At 55.1% G+C, this 19469-nt stretch overlaps 1 protein-coding gene across 1 annotated transcript; it reads right to left on the bottom strand.

Annotated features, from left to right (window-relative positions):
• Positions 1-8253: 8253 nt before the first annotated feature.
• ZIC2 (Zic family member 2) lies at positions 8254-11640 on the bottom strand. Its single transcript, XM_054271764.1, has 3 exons — positions 10611-11640; positions 8710-8873; positions 8254-8514 (listed from the first exon to the last, which is right to left on the bottom strand). The coding sequence occupies exons 1-3, from the start codon at positions 11611-11613 to the stop codon at positions 8254-8256; spliced, it is 1428 nt and encodes a 475-aa protein (XP_054127739.1). The 5' UTR covers positions 11614-11640.
• Positions 11641-19469: the final 7829 nt, after the last annotated feature.

The following is a 19469-nucleotide window of genomic DNA, read 5'->3' as shown; positions in this document are numbered from 1 at the left end:
TATGGGCAACGCCAATACCATCTAGTACGGTGAAAAAAAAAAAAAAAAAAAAAAAACCAAAAAAAAAAAAACCAGAACAACAAAACCCATAAATAGGGGATGGAAGAAAAAGGACTTGCAGCAAAGCCCCCCTCTCAAGCCCCAGGGGACGAGTAGGCAGTAGGTTACCGGAAGGAGCAGAGATTAAGTCTACCTTTACCATGCTCAAAATTAAGAAGCATCCTAGTGTCTGTGCTGCTGAACAGCAAGGAGGCTTTCAAAACGCCACTTTGCTGGGTAAAAATTACTCCGGGCACCTCTCCCGCAATTTCTCCCCCTCCGCGCACCCCGAAACCTGCCGAGGAGCACGAAATCTGCCTGGTCCTGCCGGGCACCTCCACGGAGCAGGCCTGCAGGTTTTCCTGTAATTCCGGGATTCCCTGTTGTAAGCTCTTAAACAGAATATTGAAAACATTTTCCTTATGGTGTCTGTTCTTGCCTTGTAGCGCTGGTACTAAACAAATAAGAAAAGTGTGTTAAAGGGAGGCTACGGTTACAGCATCTTGGCCTAATATTCCCACATATAATTAAAACCATAGCCACAATAATACATAAATAAATAACAGCAAACAGAAGGGACCGTTCCTGTTCCTGTCGAAAACAACTGTTTTGGCTCTGTCACTGTGTTATTTTATTGGAGCAGTCTACGCCGTTCCCTCCTAATTTTATTTTAATTTATTTTAGTGGGAAAGACAGCAGGGAAAGAAGTGATGCATTTGTTTTTTTCTTTTAAGTCCGTGTTTAGTTTTAATTTTCCTGTATTTTAAAATAAACACGTTGGCTGCAGAGTGTTTGATCTTTGCAAGAAGGAAGCCTATATTGTAAAGGAATGTGGTGCAGTTTGGTATGAAAATGGGGTTGTGACTCACAGCTGCAGGCAGAAAAAAAAGGTGTTGTGGTGTCAGCCAGAGGTGTTCAGTCTAATAACTCAAGCTGTAAACTGCATCCTCTAAAATTACTTACATAGTAAATCACTCCGGAGTTAAAAAATAGACTGGAAAGTGTAAGGGAGGGGGGGAAATCTTTTAGAAGTTCCCTTCATGAAAATTATTAGTAATGATGGGAATTAAGAGTTTAATATCTCCCTCATTTTCTTAAATGTGAGGCTGATATAGTTAATTGCCACTGTATAGCCGATGGTGCTTACTCTCGCTCGTTCTCGAAGCACCAGAAACTTGAAACGCGTGTTTGGAGATAGCTGTTTCATTGACTGCTTTACACGGTTTACAGATAATTGTGACCATCTCGAAGAGGGAAAAAAATTAAAGAGACAGTCAGGGCAGTGGAAGATCTTAACAATTTTGTATCGCAGCGAAAACCCTCGGAACAGAGCCCACTCCCTCTGCACAGCCGAGGGGAAACATGCCTCTCTCCCCGAGACACGACGTGTTTCCATCTCTTTGCCTCCCATAGGTGTATTAGTCTGGTAACACTTGGGAAACTGGGGAGGCTTTGAAAGGAGAGCTCTCTTCCAGCGTAAGTGCTGGGTTTGCAGCATTCCAATCCGGGAGAGCAGGGCGAAAAAAAATTAACCCTCAACTCCGGTGTCATCTGCAGCGTTTTGCTGCAAAGGAATGGAGCGAGTAACGAGGCAGGGATCCGAAAGGAGCATCCCAAGTCGAGATGTTGCCCTTCAGAGGAGCTTTCCCCGTGTCCAGGAGAGGTTTCCTTCCCTGGAAAGGAGATGTTGGCCGTGACTTTCGCGTGGTTGCACCTCGGCTGATAGGAAAAATAACTTGGTGGGAAGATTTCCATCAAGAGACACACTGAGAGATGAGGGGGGAAAATTAAAACAAGAGAAATAAGATAAAATAAGAAAAAATAAAATATTATTTTTTTAAAAAACTGGGGGAAATACCCTACGGATATCAGCAAATGTTTACGGTGGAAATAAGAAGTCAACAACAATTAAAATCTGGAAGCCAAGTTCATTAGTATTCAGCACATACGATCTATCTTTTATGTTTATCTTTCTCCGCGGATCAATATTGTAGCAGCATGTGCCGGGAACAAGCAGAAATCTGGCCACTGCATGTGGCTGACCTTTCCCTCTCTCCCTACAGGTCAGATCGTCTTCATCAAAACAGGTCAGACCGTCTTCATAACTATCATCACCTTATGCGGCCACAGCCACGGCTCTCATTAAAACCGGTATTTAATCTAGGCGCTGTGGCTAAGAATCAAAGGAGAAGGGGTGTTTGCCCACACAGAGGAATTAGCAGTCTAGGAAGAAGAAGGGGGGAGAAAAGTTGGAATGAAAATTGCTCTTTTTTTTTTTTTTCTTTTCTATTTTCTTTTTTTTTTTCTTTTTTTTTTTTTCCCCACCACAAACTGCGGTACACCGAGGTCCGGCCCGAACCCGCGCACACCGCGCAGCCAGCCCCGGTCTCCTGGGGGGCTCCGCGCCAGGAGCGCGGCTGGGGCCCAGCGCCGTCGCTGCTGCCCCCGGGACGCGCCGCCCGCGGCCACCCATGGGCACGGGCACGGGCACGGAGCTACGTGGGGCCCCCGGGGCGCTGTGCCGAGCCCCCAGCCGGCGGAGCCCCGGACAGGTGTCGGGGAGATCCCGTCCCGTCCCGTCCCGTCCCGCGGCGGCAAGCCCTGCCCGCCTGGGGCTGGCTCACGCCGGGAGCCCGCCGCGGAACCACGGCCGCCCCCAGCCCCCCGCGAGGCGCGATGCCACGCGTGTAAAACATCCGCTCCGTCACTTGCTGGCGCTTGAGTTACTCCCCACCCCCCTCCCCTGCTTTAGTTGCCGATTATTTTCTTTTTAACACCAAAAGAGCGTCCTTCCCCCTCTGGAACGCGGTAGCTGATGCCGCGCGTGGGGCTCCGGCTGGAGGAGTCCCCGCTCCGCTCCGGGTCCCGCCGCTCCTCCCTGCCGCATCCCCCGCTCCTCGCTGGAAAGCGCTTGGCACCACGGGCGACGGACGCGGGGGAACCTGCTCGTGTTTCCCGCGCTGCGAGGAAGTGGGATCCGCGCTCCGTTTGGTGCCGCGCTTCCTTTCCTCGGGACAGCAGCTAGGCAGCCACTTTGAAGTGTTTATTAAAGACATGAAACCTCTAGCGAAGGTCTTCCCTCACCCGGTCTTCTTATACTCCTCCTTCTTCTTCTCTTTTCTTTTATTTTCTTCTTTTCTCTCTCCCAAAAGTATTAATGACAGAGAAACCGTCCAGAAAATAAATTTTTAAAAGATTAAAAAAAAAAAAAAAAGAAAAGAAAGAAAGAAAGAAAAGTGAGGAAACTCCAAGCACTGGGGAAGGCTTGCACTTTGGGACAGAGGGGGGCACCGTGCCCTGCAGGGTGGGACAATAGTTCTTGCTTTCTCTGCTGCTAATATGCAGCTCCATCCCTGGTCGTCTGGCTCAGGGAAAAGAGGAAAAAACCAAAAACAATAGGGGGGAAAAAAAATCTAAAACCTAAGAGGAATGAAAAAAAGGAGTAGGGGAAAAAAGAGGAAGAAAAAAAAAGGGAGCCAAGAAATTAAGAAACACCACCAAAAAAAAAAAAAAAAAAAAAGAAAAGAAAAGAAGAGAAAAGAAAAGAAAAGAAAAGAAAAGAAAAGAAAAGAAAAGAAAAGAAAAGAAAAGAAAAACCAAAAACCAAAAAAACCCCAACCCTCACAACCATGCGTGAAGATGACAAATTGAAAAATATACATACCTCGCTGTGCCCGGGAAGGCACAGTTTAGCGCGCACTTATGGCTGGGGAGAGGTTTGGGGGAGCCTGCTATGTCTTCATAGCGGGCAGGAAATGTGTACGAGTTTCTGAAAACAAAGGGGAAACTTAAAAGGCTGATACGGGTTTGGGGAGGTCTGGCCGGAGCCAAACGGAGCGGCTGCAGCCCGGGCTGCTGCCCCCGGCACCGGCGGCGGGGCTTGGCCGTGCAGGGCAGCCCTTGCCCGCTGCGGAGCCCCGCCGGCACCGGCACCGGCACCGGCAGCGCCAGCGGCACCGCCAGGCTCGGCCGCCGCTCCCCGCTCGGGTTCGGCCGAGAGCTCCTGCATTTTATCCTGTTTCGGTCTGGGCTGCTGTCATGTCTGTTGGTTTGTCGGGAGGTTGGTTTACCTTTCGGTTTGGGCTCGGGTTTTTTCTGCCGCCACCGGCTGGAGCCCAAAGGCGCCAGAGCAGCCCGGCCAGGTGGAGCGGAGCGGGGGCAGGTGACGGCAGAGCCCCGAACTGCCCTCCGATTGTGGGCGCGGGGGGCAAAGCACAGCCTGCTGTATGGACGGACCCCCAGATTTTTTGGCTTGAGAAGAGAGAGTAATTCCCAGGGAAATCAACCCGTCTTTTCAGGGAGTCCGCAGGAAGGGTTAGGGGAGGATTTCATAATGATTAACAACGATAAAAATTAAAGCCACCCCTCCATGCTGCTTTTCACGGTATAAAGAAGGAATCACACCACGGCAGGACAGCCGGCCAAGTGGGGCTGCTGCCACAGCTGGGCACGGGATGCCGGCAGCGGGGCAGAGCCGTGCTCCCGCTGCTCACCGACGGCGGGGCCGTGGGGCCGAGGAGCGCCGGGAGCCGTCGGGCCAGAGCCGTCGGGGAGTGCGGGCACCGGCAGGGACACCCGCTCGCTGAGGGCATGAGGGCACCGCGGAATGCCGGGGCAGGCTCGGGACGGCTGGGGAAGCCTCAGGCCTCCGTCCAGATTGGTTCCCAAGCTGTCTGCAGGGCCAGGGCAGGGAGATTTGGGAAGTGCAGGTTCAGCGTAGGAGACAAAGCTGGGGAGAGGGAGGGGTTTGGGGTTGACGGTGTCGAGGTGGACAAAGGACAAGGGCGAAGAGGAGGACTTCGGGGCCATTGGGCCACCCTCGCACAAGGCTGTGAGAGGGATCTTGGCTGCTCTACCCCCTAAAAAAGCCCCAACCCCTGAGCCTGATGACTTCCCGCTCTCCTTTGAGCGTGGCAGGGCCGGGCCAGGGTCAGGGCACGAGGGAGGCGGGCGGAGAGGGGCTGCGGGCGGGATGCGCCAAGGCGAGGGTCAAGTTCAAGGCCAGCCTGGGTAGGACAGGGAAGGAGGGGGAGCTTGCTCACTGCCACAGGCGCCACGGCCGCGTCCCTGGGCCTGCCGGAGCACAGGCATCCCTGCCGGAGGGGCTGGGGCTATCCTTGCTGCCGCACGACCTGCGCTTTGGCCAGAGGGAGGCCGCCTAGCCCCCTCAAGGATCATCCCTGGGCTCCCCCGAAGACAGAGCGGCTCCGAGGGCAGGGAGAAGGGGAGCTCAGCTGCCGAGCGGTCGGAGATGAGCCCGCCGGGGCGGGGGACGGCGCAGCGGGGTTGGTGGCCCTTGGGCAGGGCTGCTCGTCCGCCCCTGGGCCCGGGAGGGGATTTGGGCAGGAGGTGGCTGGCAGGGACTGCCTCTGAAGCGGGACCCCCGTACGGTTTTTCAGCTGTGGGAAGGCCGGCAGGACAAGGAGGGATCCTCTCAGCTGCATTTCCCACGGATGTCTCCAAGGGGCAGGCGGCATATGCCAATGATTTTAATAAATATTTTTTTACGTAATATTACCGAACATAAATTAGGTTTTAATAGCAGTTTGATTTCCCGGGGAGCTGCCGGGTGCGCGGGGATGGCCGCTCTGAGAGGAGCACGGCCGCCGAGGAAGCTCCGGATCCGCTCCACATCTAAACTTCCTTGTCAGCAGCGGGACAGGGGAGGGGGTGTCTTTCCCTCCCTCCTCCCCTTCCCCTGGGTGTAGGTAACCCTCATCTCGCCCCACGAGTGAGCAGGGCCCGCGTACCCTCACCTCCTCGCCTAACTCCCTCACACCGGCCGGAGACAGCTCTATTGATATTGGAACACACGGCACGAAGCCCGAAACCCCAAAGCGGCGGCTGGTCCGGGGGGTGCGAGGGCTGGGCCCGGCCGGTGTGAGGAGCAGAGGCTCTCCCGGGCTGCGCAAGCCGCCGCTGAGGGCAGCGCAGCCACCGCAGGGCGCTCGGAGCCCAGTCACAGCGCTGCCGCTTCGCAGGGCGCATTTCGGCGGCTTGACAAGGCCCAACTTTTGCCACGATTTCCCTGCCGCTGTGACACTCTCCCTGTGTGTCCCGGTGCCCGGAGAGCCGCTGTCCGCCTGCCCTGCGCGGGCGGCTCCGCCGGCCGGGCCCCGACGTCGCGCTTGGAGCCAAACGCCGGGCCAGCATCCCGGGAAAGCCATCGGCCGGCCGCTCGCCGTCCCTCCCCGAACACATCTGACAACCCAAACCGCTCTCTGGGCTAGAATACAATAAAATAAATAAAATATAATTTTTTAAAAAGAGAGAGAAAAAGAGAGAGAAAAAAATCAAGGGGGAAATGTGAGCTCTCGGTCATCACAACTTCCTTCTCTCCGGGCCGTACGGAGGCTGCCAAAAAGATGACAACACGGGAGGCAAGGACCATCTATGGCTCAAAGAGCCGAGCTCAGAGCCTTGTCACTGCCCCTCCACCTCCGTCCCGAAACGCCCGTGTTTCTCTGGGGCAATGATCCCCCAGGCAGACACGCACCGGGGAGAGGGGCGAGCCCGAGGACGGCAGGAGCCGGAGGAAGATGTGCTCTCGCCGGGTAAATATCTTACTAAAGGAGATCTTGCCTTGAAAGTCATTTGGAGAATATGCATATCCTCCCTCACCCTTTTCTTTCAGCTCAGAAGCTTCACAAAGTTTTAGGGGCTTTCGTGACCTTTTTTTCTTTTTTTTTTTTTTTTTCCCCTTTTATTCCTTCTGGACGGGAGAGCCCAGCTGGAAGGAATCCTCCTCTTCCAGTAACCAGCGGAAGTTTTAAAAGCATTTGTTTTGCAGTCGCCGCTCAGCCCATCACATACCTTACAGCAGGTTTTAGAGAGCCTTTGGCATAAAAAGGAAACAGCTCGTGCAGTTTCAACACGTTTTATTATATTTTTGTATGCATTACTCTCAAAACATATCACAAGAAATGATGAAACCACTTAAACCTTCAAATAAAAAATCTGAAACAGTTTATGCTCACAATTGTACATATTTATAGTTAAGAAACATTCTTTATAAATACTGTTTCCTCTGTAGCAAGTTAATACCATAATTTAATTACAAATGGATAAATATGGTAACAGGTATTTACAGGAGGAAGGGCGTTATTACAGAAAAGCTAACGGCACGACGTTTATTTTTCCTCACAATCTTCCGAACAGGAACTAACAAATTGAACTTGCAAAAGCACTAAAACATCACATGTAAACCCAGCTAACAGAAAAATACATTCACAAGCGTTGTTGTTCGTGTGTGTGTCTGTGAGTAACAGAATGGAGACTTTGGCACGGTATTTCTTCCCCAGTCTATCGTTGAAATGCAGTTTACAATCAAGTTGCTTCTTAAAAAGGAACACAATATTCAAGATATCACAATTACAAAAGAAACCATTTTTTTTTTCTTCCACGTTACTTTTTTTTTCAAAGGGATGAACTAAAAAAGGAGGAGAGAAGGAAGTGGGGAGGGAGAGCGGGAGAAAAGAAAACAAGTCCATCACTTTCTCGGGGAGGGAGAAAGAGGGGGAAAAAAGAAAGATTAAAAAAAAGAAGAAGAAGAAGAAGAAGAAGAAGAAGAAGAAGAAAGGGACCAATCCGCGGTTTACAAACGGGACGAACTTCTATACACCGATAATCCAGGAAAACCTCGTTCCCCACCTCGCCGGAGGAAGGAGAGGGCCGCTATATACACAGTTCGAGGGACGGGAGGGCGTTCGCTGCTCCGGGCAGGGGAGGCGCGGGGACCAGAGGAGTTTGAGTCTCTGATCTTTTGTCTGAACACTCCGGAGGGAGAGTTTCTTTCCGCCGGCTTGGGAAGCTTTTAGCTGGGTGATGTGTCGGTGGAGCACGGGGATGTTTTGCTCTCTCTCTCTCTCCCCTTTCCGTTCCGCCGTTGATTTACTCATTCTCTTATGTTTTTTCAGCACGTAGTTTTTGGAATTTTTTTTGCTGGTTCAAAATGTTTTCAAAAAGAAAAAATCCAACCAGAAAAAAAGGGAAAAAAAAAAAGAAAAAAAGACGCGAAGGCGGGAGGGTGTGGGGAGATGAAGGCCCCCTGTCCCCATCCTGCTCGGCCGTCATTTTGCTGCCGGCGGGTGCGGCGGCATCTCCCGGCGCGTCTCCGGCGGGCTCGCTCGGTCCCTCCTGCCCGCCGCCACCGCCACCGCCGCCGCCGGGGCGGGGAGGGCGCGGCGGGGCCGTGCAGCGCAGTCCGGCGGGGCCCTACACGTACCACTCGTTGAAGTTGGAGGAAAGGCCGCTGTGGCCGCCGCCGCCGCCGCCGCTGCCGCCGCCGCCGCCGCCCCGGTGCACGGCGGACACGGCCGCCGCCGCTGCCGCCGCCGCCGCCGCCGCCGCAGGGGAGAGGTTGTTGGTGCTCTGCGACTCGGCGCTAGGGGACACCAGCCCCGGGGGGGTGGAGGACTCGTAGCCGGAGCTGGCGGCCGGGGAGGATTCGGAGCCTTGCGGGGACGACTCGTGCACCTGGGGGGCAAAGGCAACACGGCCGGGTGGAGGGGGGATGGCGAGGCCGCGGCCGCCCCCCGGGCGCGCCCCCCGCCGCCGGCCCGGCCCTCCGCCGCCCCCGGGCCCCGCGCCCGCCGCCCGCCGCCCCGTCGGGGCGCCCGGAGCGGGGCGGCCGCCCTCCCGCCTCCCGCCGCCGGCTGCGGGGCCGGGTACCTTCATGTGCTTCCGCAGGGAGCTGGGATGCGTGTAGGACTTGTCGCACATCTTGCACAGGTAGGGCTTGTCCGAGGTGTGGACGTGCATGTGCTTCTTGCGGTCGCTGCTGTTGGCGAAGCGCCGGTCGCAGCCCTCGAACTCGCACTGGAAGGGCTTCTCCCCTGCAAGAGAGCGGCGCAGCAGCGGGGTGAGCGCGGCCGGCCCCGCGCAAACCCCGCACGGCCCCGCGCAGAGTTTCCCCGCCCTCGCCCTCCGCTCCCGCTCGCTTCGTGCGGCAGTTTCCCCAAGGAAGGGCCGGCCGGCTGCGTCCCGGCGCCCGCGGCGCCGGAGGCCCGCGTCGCTCACGCCTTGCCCTGCAGCGAGGCAACCCCCGTCCCCCGGCCGGTTTTCCTGCCAAAACCCCGGGGATGTCCCCGTCCCGGCATCTCGCCCGATTTTATTTCGGCCGGTACCGACGCACATAGCCAGCCCCGAAAGAGATTGAAGAAGAAAGACGATTAAAAAAAAAAAAAGAAGCAAGCATCACCGAGCCGTTTCGCCTCGCTACCAAATCCGCTATCCTGTTAAACTGGAAACCATTACCGACAGATTTAAGGCCGGGTATATTGTTTCGTGTATGGATATTCGAGATAAACGCACATCCGCAGGGAAAACTAAACGTCTGTAAAATACTTCATTTAATTTTCATAGGGATTCCTCTCTCCCGGCTGCCAGGACTCCAAATGCCGGGGAGTACTTTGGAGGTGAGAACTCCACATTCCCCCGCCTTTGGAGGGGAAGCATTTAACATTAGATTCCATTAGCACCTAAATTGTTTCTTAAAGACATCCGCTCAGACACAATGACTTCAGTGCGGGCATCTCATGCAAATACATTTCTCAAATTTTAAACCTTGTTAAAGCTCGTCTCGCACCTCGCATCGGGCTTAGCACTTGAGAAAACAATAGGCCTCGAGATTTTTAGCCTTTCTCCGGGTAAATATTTGGAGTGGAAGTCGCTAAAATATTTGGCCGTCTTTTATGAAATAGTCTGGCACGGTTTGAGCCGGCAGGAGTAGTAAATGAATAATAGATGAGGCGGGAGGATGCGTTTATTTTTGTTACCCTTCGGCTCAGGCGATTTTCCATCAGGAAAGCCCGAGCTCCCTCGACCCTCTTCCACCTGATTTGGGTGGAAGTTTCCGAACCTCAAATCCTCTGTTCCCTATTACATAATTTAATAAACTGTTGCAAAAACACCTTAAATCACATCGAGTGAGACTTTAAAAACAATTTTTTTTATTTTTTTTTAAATGAGAAAATTTTATTGCCTTGCTCACACCATTTAAATTTAATGGGAAACATTCCCAGAAAGGGACTTTTTGCCACTTCTAACGGGATTTCGGACTAACGATTGATTTTGCACGTATTTATATAGTTTCTCTGAGTATCCATAAATAAAAGTCATGCCCACAAGCGCTGAAGTTGTATGCAAATACGTTGCACAGAGCAAATGACTAAGGCGTTTCAGATGGATGGATGGATGGATGGACGGACGGATGTCTTCCCCTATTTTAGCAAGATGGCAAAATTTGGTTCGCGCTGTATTCCGCGTTTCTGCGGAAAGACTCCGCTGAATCTCAGCACGAATCTACGGCTCTCACTCCCAAATTAAAACAAATCAGTTAAATATCCTTTCGAAATCTGGGATGGAGGGGGGTGTATGCTGCTGGGGAAGAAACCAAAACAAACGTAGCCATGTGATGGAGAGGGTTAAAAAAATAAACTGGAGGCTTATTTTATCACCCTCCTAATTTAACATTGCTCTGTCTGAGTATCTATCAGTTTACACATATATATACACACGCATATATAGGCACGGGCAGAGGGAGGAAATGTGGCGAAAGAAACCCGAATTACCTGTGTGCGTCCTTTTGTGAATTTTGAGATTTTCTGATCTGGCGAAAACTTTTCCGCAGCCAGGGAAGGGGCAGGGGAAAGGTTTCTCTCCCGTGTGCACTCGGATATGATTGACCAGTTTGTATTTCGCTTTGAAAGGTTTGCCTTCGCGGGGACACTCCTCCCAGTAGCAGACATGGTTGCTCTGCTCGGGTCCCCCAACGTGCTCCACCGAGACGTGGGTGACCAACTCGTGCATGGTGCTGAAAGTTTTATTGCAACTTTTTTTGGGGTTGTTCAGCTGTTCGGGATCGATCCACTTGCAGATGAGCTCTTGCTTGATGCACTGCTGCCGCATGTAGCGGAAAAAGGCACCTGGGTGGTGGTGGTGGTGGGCTGCCATGTTCATGCCCATATTCATATTCATGGGGCCGTACTGGTTGTGCAGCTGAGCCGCCGAGTAAGGGTCAGTCCTGGGGCTGGAAACCTGGCGGTACTGATCCGACCGGGCGAATACCTCCCCCGGCAAGCCCAATCGCATCTGCCCGTTGAGAACATTTTGGGAGGCGTGGGGACCGTGCTGGTCGTGGATGCCCGGGAAGAGGAGGTGGCTCTGAGCGTCCGTGTGCGGGTGGTGCAGGCTGCCGGCCGCAGGGCCGAAGATGCCGTGCTGCCCGCCGGCCGGCGACGAGTCCCCGAAGCCCCGGCTGCGAAACAAGAAGTCCCGGGTAGAGTTGAACGGCGTCCCGGAGTAGGAACCGACGTGAGCGGCGTGGGGGCCCAGGGCGGCGGCAGGGTAACCGGGCGCCTGCGAGGTGAACGCCGAGCTCTGCCCGGGGGAGAGGTCGTGGGCGCCGGCGTTGAGCTTGAAGGCGCCCATGTGCGCCGCCGCCGAGTCCACGAAGCTGTTCTGCGCCGCCAGGCTCAGCTCCCGGTCCTGCATCTCCGCCGCGGCCGAGTGGTGGTGCCGGGCGAAGGTGCCCACTCCGAGGGCCGGGAACTGCGGGCCGGCGTCCAGCAGCATGGTCCGCGCCGCTCCGGGGACGCAGCCGCTGCCGCCTCCCCGCTACAGCCTCCGCCTCCGGGCTGCCGCCGCCCGCCCGCCCGGGCGCGGGGCCGCCGCCGCTCCGCTCCGCTTCCCCCCGGCAGCCGCCGCGTCCCCCCGCCGCCGCCGCCCGCGCCCGCTCCGGCCCGATGCCGCCGCAGCCGCCGCCGGCGGAGTCGTATCCGGAGCCAGGCAGAGCAGAGTCCAAAGGCGAGCGGAGAACCAAAGTGTATTAAAGGAGCTGAGGCGGGGGCGGGCAGGGGAGGGGAGGGGGAGCAGGGGAGGGACGGGGCTGGGGACGGGGGGGGGGAAGGCTCGCCTCGCCGTTCCCTGCGGCACACACGCACGCACACACACACACTCGCACACACAGACCCGCGCACACGCCGCCGCCGCCCCCCCGCTTCCTCCGCCGCCACCGGGATGTCAGCGCCGCCGACCCCCGCCCGCCCGGCCCCGCGCCGCTCCCCGCGTGGGCCGCGGCCCTCCCCGAGCCCCGAGCCCCCCGCCGCTGCCGGGCCTCCGCTTCTCGTTTTATCCTCCGCCGGGCATTAGCGGCGTCTCTCACGGAGAAAAACTTGCAGCCGCGGGTTCCCACGGAGAGAAGGGACCCGGGGGGTGCCCCGCGCCGCGCAGCCCCCGCCCGCAGCGGCGGAGGGGCGTGAGGAGGGGGGCAAGGAGGGGGGTGCCGGAGGCGGATTAAAAACAATAAGGGCGGCGGTGGGGGTGGGGAGGGGAGGCGGGGGGCGGGAAGGGGCCGGGGAGTGCCGGAGCGCCGCGGCGGCGGAGTTGCAGCCCCGCTCCGCCCGGGCCCTCGCTGCCTTTCGCTCTTCTGTTTATTTCGGTGGGCGCTGCTGAGGCGGCGGCTTTTTATTCCCCCCCTCCCCCTCTTTTTCTTCCCTCCCTCCCCCGGCCTCTCTCCTTCTCCCCGCCCGCACTGGCGGCTCCTCTCCCAACGCCGCCTTCACCCGCCGCCCGGCCGCTCTCCCGGCTCCCGCTCATTGGCCCGAGCCGCCCCGTCCATCCGGGCGCCCCCGGCCACCGGCTAATGGCGGAGCGGCCGCCCCGAGCCCTGCCCGCCCCAGCGCCCGCCCCGCGCCCCGCCGCGCCACCGCCGATCGCCCCGCGGCCGCCCGGCCCCCGCCCGGCCCCGCGCCGCACGGGCCCGCTCCGCGCCGGTGGCCGCCGTCAGCCCCGCGCTGCCGGTGGCTTCTTGATTTTTTGGGGGAGTCATCCCCCCACCCCACCCCTCCCTGCCCGTCTCCCCCGCGGCGAGGGGAAGGGGTGGCGCGGGGAGAGGCGCGCCGATCTCGGAAAATATCGATGTACGCTTTGGCATGTGATCCTGCCTCGGGAGGCAAACAAACAAAGCGAGGGGCTTAAAATATAACCCCCGCAGCCCCTTCCCTCATTTCGGCTAAAGCAGACGAAGCCCGTGATCGATAAAGGGAGCGAGGGGGGAATCAAATAAAAGTCACGTTGACGGGGCTAGGGTGGCTGGGACTAAAAACCCAAATCAAATTAAAATTAAAATATAAGACGGAACCGTCGCCCTGTCTGTTTGGGCTTTTAAACCACTTCTGTGGGAGCACAGAAGTCGATCTGCGATTTGCATGTGTTGTGAATGCGTATCTGAGAGCAGATGCTTTAGGAGTTTTCCTTGTCTTTTCTCTTTCTTGAAAAAAGAAACAAAAATAAACCCGAAAAAAAAAATCACTACCCAAAACCCCACCCTGCCATTGTTATTTGGAAACCGGATTCTTACATGGCAGGAATAAAAAGCATAAAGCCGGCACACACACACACACACACACACACACACACACGCACCCGCACACACACAGAGCAAACAAGTCCCTTTCCCCTCCCCCTCCAGTAAATACACGTCTGGCCCCTGATTCGGTTTGTTTTGTAGTGGCTGAAAAATAATCATCTCGAGGCCAGCAGCTCACCCAATAAATAAGGCTTCGTAAAAATCAAAGCCTGGCACAACATTTGCCGTCTTAACCACCCTGCGCGAAACCTTGCGTGTCCGTACCCGTCAGCTCTCTGCTTGGCGGAGAAGCAACCCAAAATACAAGGGTTTGTGTGGTTCGAGGGGTCTTTTTGAAATTCTCCCTTCGACATTCCTCCTATGGCCCCTCATGGCATTAAATCCCACATCAGACACAGGCAGGCTCAAACCTGGACACACAGCGTCTAAGTGTGAGCTTTACAAAGAGAGATGATGGATGGATGGATGGATGGATGGATGGATGGATGGATAGCAGGAAGGAAGGAAGGCGGGCAAAGGTAACACTGCCAACCAAATAAGGTCTTTCCCATCATTGTCACTAAATGGTTAAAATATTTCCAAGACTGTCCGAAAGTGTTTGAAATGTGCCGGTACCGGACATTAGTCTTTGAGCAAGGAGAGGATTTAAATTGGGAAAAAGTGGGATTCCTTCTAATCGGAAATGGGCAATAGGAGATAAACCGAATATTAATGCAGAGCTGCACCTCTGATGCCAACAGCCTTTTTCTCTTTGCTCGCTGTCATTCTGTCCTGCCTTTGCAGGCAGGAGTGTCTGCTCCCCGGATCTTGCCTTTGCAGGCTGTAGCTTGGGAGCATATGCTGTCCTTGTCCTGACCCCCCAGGCTCCCAGGAACAGACCGCGAACAAATTCTATTTTCCTTCCCTGAAAAGATTTCGAGGCGGAGGTCTGAGCGGAGTCCTCCACCGTTGCTGGGGATTTCGAGAGCCCAAGCTGAAGAGGAAAGCTTGGTCTCCTGCATCGTCTGCCTCCAGATTAGTGATAAAAATCACACAGAAAACTGGACGTTCGCAAACACTTCCCCCCTGCCCCGATTTAAAAGAATTTACTACAACTGAGATTAGAAAAATAATAAATATGTGTAAGAAAATTGGCAGTTCAAAACAGTTTTGGAAAAAAAAAATAGCAAAGGTGAATAATCATACAAATATCTACCTTCTCGATTTTCTTTCTTTTTCTCTTTCTTTCTTTTTCTCTCTCTTTCTTTTTCTCTTTCTTTCTTTTTCTTTCTTTCTTTCTTTCTTTCTTTCTTTCTTTCTTTCTTTCTTTCTTTCTTTCTTTCTCTCTTTCTCTCTTTCTTTCTTTCTCTCTTTCTCTCTTTCTCTCTTTCTCTCTTTCTCTCTTTCTTTCTCTATTTCTTTCTCTCTCTCTTTCTCTCTCCCTTTCTCTCTCTCTTTCTCTCTTTCTCTCTTTCTCTCTTTCTCTCTTTCTTTCTCTATTTCTTTCTCTCTTTCTCTCTTTCTCTCTCCCTTTCTCTCTCTCTTTCTTTCTCTCTCTCTTTCTCTCTCTCTTTCTCTCTTTCTCTCTATCTTCTTCTCTTTCCCTTCCTTCCTTCCTTCCTTCCTTCCTTCCTTCCTTCCTTCCTTCCTTCCTTCCTTCCTTCCTTCCTTCCTTCCTTCCTTCCTTCCTTCCTTCCTTCCTTCCTTCCTTCCTTCCTTCCTTCCTTCTTTTCTTCCTTTTCTTCCTTTTCTTCCTTCCCTTTCTTTCTTTTAATTTTTCTGCTATTCATTTCTTCACTTCTTTTATCATTTTGTCTCCTTTTTCTTTCTGCTCCTTACCTTATTTTTCTGCATTTCCTGCCTTCCCTCCCTCGCCCCTGGCTCTGCCTGCTCAGCGGTGCCGGCATCGGGGCGCTTTTGGGGGGACGCAGTGAATTCCATCCGGAGCCCCCGCTGGCTGGCCGCTCTCTGCTATTCTTTCAGGGCTCCAGCCCCACTCTCTCCGCAGGAAACAGAGGAGCTGATCCAAGTTCAAAGTCACGTCGCCGTCCCTCCTAAGAAGTGCTTTATTTGCCTCTGAACCGCAAAACCCCTTTCCCCCATGTCACAGGGTAACAAGGGAAGGAGCGAGGGAGGAAGGGAAGAAGGGAGGGGGGCAGAGGCACCTCGGCCAGCCCCGCACTCCCTTGCCGGGCCACCGCCACGAACACAGCCTGCGGCTCAGGGCAGCTCTCGGGGGGAAAAGCGAGCGGTCACCCCAAGTCGGTGGTAAACTCTTTTATTGAAAGAAGTTTTTCAACAGGTTTCTGGAGGTGCCAGACCTACAGAGCAAACGTCAGCTTCCCCGGGAAAGCTTTCCCGTCTTTGTAAGTTTTGCGAAATCCGCTTTAAAACTGCTCTTGTCTTGTTCTTACGGGCTGGTGATGCGAAGGGAGCTGGAGAGGGGTGTGGAGGGGGGAGGCGGGACGAGGGGAGAGCAATTTCTTGTTTCCTCTGAACTGTATACATCGCCTTCTCCTTCTGACCCTTTTCCCGAGAGGCGTCACCGCCCTCTGGGGAGGCTCCGCGCCCCTTTCTCCCTGGCAGCCGTGGGTGCCGCCGTGGGGCGCAGGCTGCGGTGGGGCCGGGGGCTCTGCCCGCGGGAGGATGCGGCTGGCGACGGCCTCGCCGGGAAAAGAGGCGGAAGGACCCACCGGAGACGGGTGTGCGTGCCTGTGAGAGGGAGAGGGAAAGGGGGAAGAGGGTGTCCTTCCCCCAAAATTCAGCCTTCCAGCGCAGTAAGGGGACGAGGTGCGGGGCGAGAGGGGGAGTGCGGCCGGCCCGCAGCCCGGCGAGAAGGGGCCCGTTGAGCAGCATCACTTGCACCGTTGTCTGTATCACAGACACTCATAAATTCAACAAGCTCATCAACAGGATATTAAGTTGCAGGTTAGCTTTGATGGTGCCGATCCGAGCCACTTCTAGGCCGTTCGACCTATGACCCGTGAAGACCACATGTGTTGTCCTCTAGCCTCCCTCTGTAAAACACACACTTCGAGACAAAAGTTCTTTGTCAGGCTCTACCGGCAGAGTAATGTAAAAGAAATAGGGGAAATAATGAAAATCTCAGCCAAAGCTGTAACTTTTAAACGCTTAAAAAAAAAAAAAAAAAAAAAAAAAAAAAGGGGAAAAAAAGGAAAAAAATACACTAGGCAGGGACAGAAGGAAGAAGCACGTCGCTTTCGTGCCATTAATATTTATTGTTCCTTCAGTTGCACTTGTACATGTATAAACCCCCGCTCTCGGCGGTAATGCCGTGGGACGGCGGGGGCCAGGAGCAGTGTAGCACTTTTTTTCCAGGACGGGAACCTCGGCCGAGCGGCAGCCGGTGCCCCTGCCCTGCCCAGCTGCGGCTGAGGGACGCGCAGCGCCGCGGATTTTGCGCGTCCTGCCCCACTGCGCCGCTCACTCTGCAGGCAGCACAGACCCGGCACAACGCCCCCGAAATGGGTCTGCCGCAGCACTGCCGGCCTTTATTAGATGCACCTTTTTCCATCTGGAGATGCCCATATAAACGTTAGAGGCAGGGGAGAAGCGTCCCAATAAAGCGCGATGGACTTTGTAATACAATTTATGCTGTCATTCATAAATAACAATGCCATATGGTAACCATATTGCTTATACAAGTAAAGCCGTCAAAGTGTCACTATTTGATTTATCTCAACAGCTTCTTCCAACGGTGACGTTCAGAGACAGGGGAAGTGGGAAAGAGAGAGAGAGAGCAGAGCAAAATTTGGCCTGGGTTTCCTGAGACCGCCTCTCTCTTTATCTCTTTCTTTCTTTCTTTCTATATATGGATAGATAGATAGATAGATAGATAGATAGATAGATAGATAGATAGGATTTTTTTTTTCCTTATATTGTCCCTAACTGAGCAAACCCAAAAGGGGATGGCCCCTCTTTCCCTGGCGATGCGCGCACTGAACACGACAGCTCCGAAACTTAATGCTCCTAAATCCCTGTCCCAAAGGTGCGGCGGGTCCCGGCCCCGACAGCCCCTGGCCCCGGATCCTCGTGACAGCCTCAGGTTCTGCCTGGACGCACGGAGCGACGACATTTGGCACAGGACAAGTTTAATTTTTAAGAGTGCAAGCTATCCATCCGCTGAGCCCCTCCATAGGGAAGGGGTGGGGAGTCTCACTGCCATTTCGCTACTCTCTCTCCCTTTCGTGCCTCTGGGCAGCCTCCCGCTCTCGGCCGAGGTGCCGGCGCCTCCGTGCGATCCCCCTGACGGGACGGTGGGCAGGGTGCCGTGGGTCCGTCCTGCCCGTGTGGGTCCCCACGGGGCTGTGCCTCGGGGCGCTCCGTCCCGCTGCGGGCGGACTCCACCTCCGATGGCGCACGTTCGGGCAGGGCACCGTGCCACAGGCTCCCCACGAGCAGCAGAGCAGCCCCACGGGCGTGGAAAGCCACCCGCGACGGCTCGGGAGGAGGGCAGGCTTTGCTGGCGTGTTTGGGGAGCCTAGCAGCTCTTCCCGGGGAAAGCGGCAATCGCGCTCCCTTTCCAATGGCTCCCCAGAAGAATGTTTTACACCTTATAAAATATTGCTCCCCGCTCCCTAACTATCAATAAGACGTGCATTAAGACGATTGTTTGTAAATGGTGTTCATGATCATTAGCATACATTTACATAATGCAGCTCACAGCACAGCGTTTTACGGTTAAACACCTCCTAAAGCCGATAGCCCGAGCTCAGTTTATAGCGGAAGCTTTACGAAATAAATGTGAAGGCTTCCAGGCTTTCACCCCGCCTCTGCAGCCTCCCCCGGTGTCCCTTGGCAGGTTTGCCGGCGAGCGGAGCCCTGCGGGAGGGCTGTGCAGCCGGCTCCGCCGCGGGAGCGGGGCGCGTTCCGACCCCCGACGGGGCTCTGGGGTTGTGGGGGGCTGCGGGGGCAGCACAGCACGCCTCCCCTCGGCTGCAGCCCGGGGACAGCGGCAGCCCGGGCCTGAGCTGGTGTCGGTGAGTTAATGGGCTTTAAATTCTTCATGGCTCTTCTGGAGCTGGCAGCGTCCAAAATTGTCCCTGCGCGAGCAGCCACCTTCTCTGCCCGGCGTTTGCAGCCAGTCCTAAAAGTGAGCGAATTTCCACGTGAGTCTCCATCAACCCCTCCCTCCCCACAGTCACAGGTCAGCTGCCTATTAGCCAGCTATAAAATAATTCCATTTTTTTATGGCCTCTCATAAAAAGAAATTGATCGGGGTATATATTTGAATTAAGACATATTAAATCGATGACAGATACACATCACCTGCGTTTAACAGGAGAGGGACAGGGAGGCGTGCAGAAGGTTCCACGGAGCTGTGATACTTGTTCACCTCCACAGCATCTCCCATCAAACCATTCCATCTCTGGACCTTGCTCCAGCAAGGCACCCAGAATTTGGGGGGGAAGAAGGGCACTATTTGGCTGGACGTGTAGAAAATACATGTGTATAAATACCCGTACAGACGTATGGCTACTTTGCGTGAAGTTTTTACTGTGCAATAAAACCATCGAGCAGCCACTTTTAAAACCCGGGGATCATTTATTCCCATTCCTTGCCTTGCAGCATCACTGAAACCCCCACGGCGGCCACACGAGCAGGGAGCACTGGCTCGTCTCCCGTGGGGGAGAGAAGGGAGGGAACCGGCGGGTCTCTCTCCCCCTTGAGCTCCCCCTAGAGCCTCTCGCCCCCCTTTTGGCAGCCGTGGGACAAATCCTGCGAGTTTTCCCCCCGCGAGAGGCAGAGGAGGGGGAGCCTGGAGCCTGGCCCAGGAAATGCCGGACCAGCACGGGGCTTCCTTTGAACGTGGCTTGGCACGGGGAAGCGGCCAAGACGCACAGATGTGGTTTCGTCAAGGGGATTCGGTGGCCGGGGAGAGCCGGAGGTGCGTGTGGGTCCGCTGGCGTCCCCTGCCCCGTTTCCTCTCCCGGAGAGGCGGAGGAGAGTCCCTGGCTGCCCCGCAGGCAGGGAAGGGCAGCCAGCTTGGCTGCACTTTCCAGGAGCCCGGGAGCTCAAGGCATTCCCAGGGGCACCAACAGCCTAAAGAGAGCTGATGACA

The sequence above is a fragment of the Melozone crissalis genome, unplaced genomic scaffold, assembly GCF_028551555.1.
Source record: "Melozone crissalis strain CALT ecotype California unplaced genomic scaffold, PUWL_Pcris_2 ptg000013l_1, whole genome shotgun sequence".
NCBI classification, from domain to species: Eukaryota; Metazoa; Chordata; class Aves; order Passeriformes; family Passerellidae; genus Melozone; species Melozone crissalis.
The sequence above is the reverse complement of the archived record's forward strand: the minus strand, read 5'-3'. Positions and strand labels throughout refer to the sequence as shown.